Source organism: Salmo salar, unplaced genomic scaffold (assembly GCF_965601325.2).
Source record: "Salmo salar unplaced genomic scaffold, fSalSal1 ptg000465l, whole genome shotgun sequence".
NCBI classification, from domain to species: Eukaryota; Metazoa; Chordata; class Actinopteri; order Salmoniformes; family Salmonidae; genus Salmo; species Salmo salar.
This window is the reverse complement of record NW_027675394.1, coordinates 293,506-299,827: the sequence shown is the minus strand read 5'-3', so window position 1 is coordinate 299,827 and position 6,322 is coordinate 293,506. Positions and strand designations below refer to the sequence as shown.

Genomic DNA, 6,322 nt, shown 5'->3' with positions numbered 1-6,322 from the left:
CATTCAGATGTTCATTGGCAAACTTCAGACGGGCATGTATATGTATTCTTGAGCAGGGGGACCTTGCTGGCGCTGCAGGATTTCAGTCCTTCACGGCGTAGTGTGTTACCAATTGTTTTCTTGGTGACTATGGTCCCAGCTGCCTTGAGATCATTGACAAGATCCTCCCGTGGAGTTCTGGGCTGATTCCTCACCGTTCTCATGATCATTGCAACTCCACGAGGTGAGATCTTGCATGGAGCCCCAGGCCGAGGGATATTGACAGTTCTTTTGTGTTTCTTCCATTTGCGAATAATCGCACCAAATGTTGTCACCTTCTCACCAAGCTGCTTGGCGATGGTCGTGTAGCCCATTCCAGCCTTGTGTAGGTCTACAATCTTGTCCCTGACATCCTTGGAGAGCTCTTTGGTCTTGGCCATGGTGGAGAGTTTGGAATCTGATTGATTGATTGCTTCTGTGGTCAGGTGTCTTTTTTTACAGGTAACAAGTTGCGGTTAGGAGCACTCCCTTTAAGAGTGTGCTCCTAATCTCAGCTCGTTACCTGTATAAAAGACACCTGGGAGCCAGAAATCTTTCTGATTGAGAGGGGGTCAAATACTTATTTCCCTCATTAAAATGCAAATCAATTTATAACATTTCTGACATTAGTTTTTCTGGATGTTTTTGTTGTTATTCTGTCTCTCACTGTTCAAATAAACCTACCATTAAAATTATAGACTGATCCTTTCTTTGTCAGTGGGCAAACGTACAAAATCAGCAGGGGATCAAATACTTTTTTCCCCCACTGTATATGGGGCTTTGGTGACAAAACGGATGGCACTGTGATAGACTGCATCCAATTTATTGAGTAGGGTATTTGGAGGCTATTTTGTAAATGACATGGCCGAAGTCGAGTATCGGTAGGATGGTCAGTTTTATAAGGGTATGTTTGGCCGCATGAGTGAAGGATGCTATGTTGCGAAATAGGAAGCCAACTCTAGATTTAATTTTGGATTGGAGATGCTTAATGTGAGTCTGGAAGGAGAGTTTACAGTCTAACCAGACACCTAGGTATTTGTAGTTGTCCACATATTCTAAGTCAGAACCGTCCAGAGTACTGATGCTGGACAGGCGGGCAGGTGCAGGCAGCGATCGGTTGAAGAGCATGCATTTAGTTTTACTTGTATTTAAGAGCAGTTGGAGGCCACGGAAGGAGAGTTGTAATGGCATTGAAGCTCGTCTGGAGGTTAGTTAACACAGTGTCCAAAGAAGGGCCAGAAGTATACAGAATAACACCAATAACAGAGGGGGTCTGATCTTTGTGCCTCTGTAAATTTCTCATTCATCATCATTAATGATTCATTCATGATTATTCATAATCATGGTAGCATCCACATGAATGTAGAAGTGTTCAGAAACATCTTCTATTCTTACTGACAATACAAGCGAAGTGACTCCAAAATGACAGGACATTATTCACCATTCAGTTTCTATTAGGAAAAACATCCAAAACACAACCAAAACAAACTGCAAATGAATTCAACAAGTTTGTAGAATCACAAGCTTGATGTAATCACTGCAGGCATGGAATATGGGACCAAATACTAAACTTATGACAACTTTAATACAATATAAGTGAATTTGTCCGAATATGTACAACTTTTTCAAATGGGAGAACTAAATACATAAAGTGCTTTCCTTTCTTAACAGTAACACAGCTATGTATGAAAATACCCTCAAATAAAAGGTGACATTCTGTACTGTCACCTAATATGAAACATTCTATCTCAAATCCAAAATGCTGGAGCATAGCGACAAATTTAAAACTGTAAGCTTCACTGTCCAAACACATATGGTGTGGACTATGTGTGTCTGCTAAACACATGTGGATCTGCTGAACAGTTATTACTTGTTGACCAACTACAGGAATACTGACCTCAGAGTCTCCAGTTTACAGTGGGGATTCCCCAGTCCAGCAGAGAGCAGCTTCACTCCTGAATCCTTCAGATCATTGTTACTCAGGTCCAGCTTTCTCAGGTGTGAGGGGTTTGACTTCAGAGCTGAGACCAGAGAAGCACAGCCTTCCTTTGTGACTCCACAGCCTGACAGCCTGCAACGAGATCATCATGACTTCACAAACACACTGTTAATTTAACACCAGTAGTATAGAAGGACAGCGGTAGATGCATTTGGTTCATATTCCCAAACAACATATAGATTCATCTTCCATCAATGCATTTATTCAATATGTTTTTCAATATACATATTATAATACATATTTTTCACTAAACATAATATTTCTTCCTGATGAATACTTCTTATATGTCATTTTATTTACTCACAGAGCAGCACTGGAGGCTTTGACCACTGGCAGCAGCCTCAGAAGACCTTCCTCTGATCTGGAGTATTTCTTCAGGTCAAACACATCCAGCTCCTTTTCTGAAGTCAGCAATACAAAGACCAGAGCTGACCACTGTGCAGGTGACAGGTTGGGTTTTGAGAGACTTCCTGAGCTCAGGAAGCTTTGGATCTCCTCCACTAGAGAATGGTCATTCAGTTCATTCAGACAGTGGAACAGATTGATGCTCCTCTCTGGAGAGGGATTCTCCCTGATCTTCTTCTTGATGTACTTGACTGTCTCTTCATGGCTCTGTGAGCTGCTTCTTGTCTTTGTCAGTAGACCTCGTAAGTGCTTCTGATTGGACTCCAGTGAGAGTCCCAGAAGGAAGCGGAGGAACAGGTCCAGGTTTCCCATCTCACTTTGTAAGGCTTTATCCACAGCACTCTTGTAGACAGTAACTTCAGACTTGTCTCTGTACAGCAGAGAAAAGATACTGGACTTTGTTTGCTGTTTGTCCACGAGATTCTCATTGTTGTTGATGAATGAGAGGAACACATACACAGCAGCCAGAAACTCCTGAATGCTCAGATGCACAAAGCAGTACACCTTGTTCTGGTACAGAACACATTCCTCTTTAAAGAGCTGTGTGCACAATCCTGAGTACACAGAGGCTTCATTGACATTAATGCCAGCCTCTTTCAGGTCTTTTTCATAGAAAATCAGATTGCCCTTCACTAGCTGTTGAAAAGCCAGTTTTCCCAGTGACAGAATGCTCTCTTTATTCCAGTGTGGACCTGTCTCTTCTTTCCCAAGATACTTTTCATTCTTCTGTTTGGTATGAAACACCACAAGGTGTGTGTACATCTCAGTCAGAGTCTTGGGCATCTCTTCTCTCTTATGTTTCAGCATGTGTTCGAGGACTGTTGCAGAAATCCAACAGAAGACTGGAATGTGGCACATGATGTGGAGGCTCCTTGATGTCTTTATGTGTGAGATGATTCTGTTGGCCAGGTCCTCATCACTGAATCTCTTCCTGAAGTACTCCTCCTTCTGTGGGTCATTGAACCCTCGTACCTCTGTCACCTGGTCAACACACCCTGAAGGGATCTTACTGGCTGCTGCAGGTCGGGTAGTTATCCAGAGGAGAGCAGAGGGAAGCAGATTTCCCTCGATGAGATTTGTCAGCAGAACATCCACTGAGGTTGACTCTGTGACGTCCCAACAGATCTTGTTCTTCTGGAAGTCTAGGGGCAGTCGACACTCATCCAGACCATCAAAGATGAACACAACTTTGTACTTGTCATAGTTGGAGATTCTTGATTGTTTGGTTTCCATTGAGAAGTGATTGAGAAGTTCAATCAAAGTGTGTTTGTCCTCTTTCATCAAATTCAGCTCCCGAAAAGGGAATGAAAAAACAAATTGAACATCCTGATTGGCTTTTCCTTCAGCCCAGTCCAGAATGAACTTCTGCACAGAGACTGTTTTTCCAATGCCAGCGACTCCCTTTGTCAGCACAGTTCTGATAAGTTTGTCTTGTCCAGTTAAGGGTTTGAAGATGTCGTTACATTTGATTGCAGACTCTGGTCTTGCTTGTTTCCTGGTTGTTGTCTCAATCTGTCTCAGCTCATGTTCATTATTGACCTCTCCTGTTCCTCCCTCTGTGATGTAGAGCTCTGTGTAGATCTTATTGAGAACTGTTGGGTTTCCTTGTTTAGCGATCCCCTCAAATACACATTGAAACTTGTTCTTTAGATTAGATTTGAGTTCACGTTGGCAAATCTCAGCAAGCTCATCTGAATCTAGAAATAACACAGAGGATATTAATATTACGTCTGTTTTAATGCCTACAGTATTGTAGGACTGTTATAACATTTTAAATTATAATCATTTATTCTCTTAACTGAATGTATAACTGTGTAAATGTTTTCATAATGCATTACAGACTGGTGTGACTGATTATATTATTATTGGTATTATTGATGGTATTATTAATGTTGTCTCTCTCTCTCTCGCTCTCTAAATTAATCAACACAACACATCCCTTCTGCTACTTGATGAGGTCACAAGGTGTTGTGTTAATTAAGGCTGCTACAATATCATTGAGTTACACAGCTACTTTAGCTGTACTTTAGCTACAGCTTTTAAATGTTATAAAACAGCATTCAACATGAGGCAGACAGATCTTACAGTTCTCCAGTGTGTCAGCAAGCTCCTTCTGGTTCATTTTCCTCAGGACGTGCAGTGTGATCTTCAGAGCCCCCTCTCTGGCACTGCTCTCCTGCTTCTCATCTTCAGCATCCACCACTTCCTCATCCTGCTTCTGACTCTCAAAGCCTTCTGGGAGTTCAGGACTAAGAATCCTCTTGAACATCTTCAGCTCGTTCTTCAAAAATGTCATAATTTTCTCTTCAAGCAACTAAAATAAATCAAGTAAATAAGTTAAGCAAGAGAATAAATGCTTTCTCATTAACACATTAATGAATAATTGACAGATCAACTTTACTTGAGGAAAACAAACACAAATGTTCATAACAGGACCACATACACTGAATATAGAGTCCAGGTCTGTTTGATGACTCTGGGAAGACTGACCACTGAGAATCTCTGACTCTGATCTCTCCTGTTGGTTTCTGTGGACAAAACATGAGATTACATCTCCTCATCCAGGGAGTACACACACACACACACACACACACACACACACACACACACACACACACACACACACACACACACACACACACACACACACACACACACACATACACACACAGGGAGGGAACGTTGTGTTTGTTTAATATTGTTTTAGGACTATATAAATGGATAAAAGGATTAGCCTATGGATTATGAAAACAACCAAAAGAAATGTGAAAATGGGAGAGGAGAAATGACTAGAGACAGTGTTGTTTAACTCACTGACCATGACCGATGAGTTCTTCTTACCTTTGTTCAGTAGAAAAGTCTCCCTCTCTAAAGTTTCTAGGAGGATCCATAGACCAGTCACTCTTCATGGACACACAGCTGGGAACAGGGGAGGCTGGTCTCTCCTGCTTGATTGGTCTTCAACACAACAGAGACAAACATTACATCTCTCATCTACTCTGATCTCAGATGGGAAACATAAGAAGAGTTCCAAAACGCAACATATCACTTTACAGAAACGTTCGTAATTTTGCCTTTATTGTTTAAAGAAATTATGAAAGAGATTGGTGTGTTGTTTCACTATCTAATCATGGCATGGTGACTCTCAGGAGTTAACACACTCAGGTCAGGGAGAGTTGGAGAGGCAGGTTTATGGTTCCCCCCTAGACTCTCAGGAGTTAACACACTCGGGTCAGGGAGAGTTGGAGAGGCAGGTTTATGGTTCCCCCCTAGACTCTCAGGAGTTAACACACTCAGGTCAGGGAGAGTTGGAGAGGCAGGTTTATGGTTCCCCCCTAGACTCTCAGGAGTTAACACACTCAGGTCAGGGAGAGTTGGAGAGGCAGGTTTATGGTTCCCCCCCTAGACTCTCAGGAGTTAACACACTCAGGTCAGGGAGAGTTGGAGAGGCAGGTTTATGGTTCCCCCCTAGACTCTCAGGAGTTAACACACTCAGGTCAGGGAGAGTTGGAGAGGCAGGTTTATGGTTCCCCCCCTAGACTCTCAGGAGTTAAAACACTCAGGTCAGGGAGAGTTGGAGAGGCAGGTTTATGGTTCCCCCCCTAGACTCTCAGGAGTTAACACACTCAGGTCAGGGAGAGTTGGAGAGGCAGGTTTATGGTTCCCCCCCTAGACTCTCAGGAGTTAACACACTCAGGTCAGGGAGAGTTGGAGAGGCAGGTTTATGGTTCCCTCTAGACTCTCAGGAGTTAACACACTCAGGTCAGGGAGAGTTGGAGAGGCAGGTTTATGGTTCCCCCCTAGACTCTCAAGAGTTATAGTCCTCCTGTAGGTTAAGACCTCTGGGACTAAACATACTATAGTCCTCTAGGTTAAGACCTCTGGAGACTAAACATACTA

General features: G+C 42.7%; 1 protein-coding gene across 1 annotated transcript; it reads right to left on the bottom strand.

The window, feature by feature from the left end:
- Positions 1-1,899: 1,899 nt before the first annotated feature.
- On the bottom strand, positions 1,900-5,331 carry LOC145876147 (NLR family CARD domain-containing protein 3-like). The gene is made up of 3 exons (XM_082971936.1): positions 5,325-5,331; positions 2,322-2,976; positions 1,900-2,089 (listed from the first exon to the last, which is right to left on the bottom strand). Exons 1-3 carry the CDS (start codon positions 5,329-5,331, stop codon positions 1,900-1,902), a joined length of 852 nt encoding a protein of 283 aa, XP_082828062.1.
- Between the last annotated feature and the right edge of the window lie 991 nt (positions 5,332-6,322).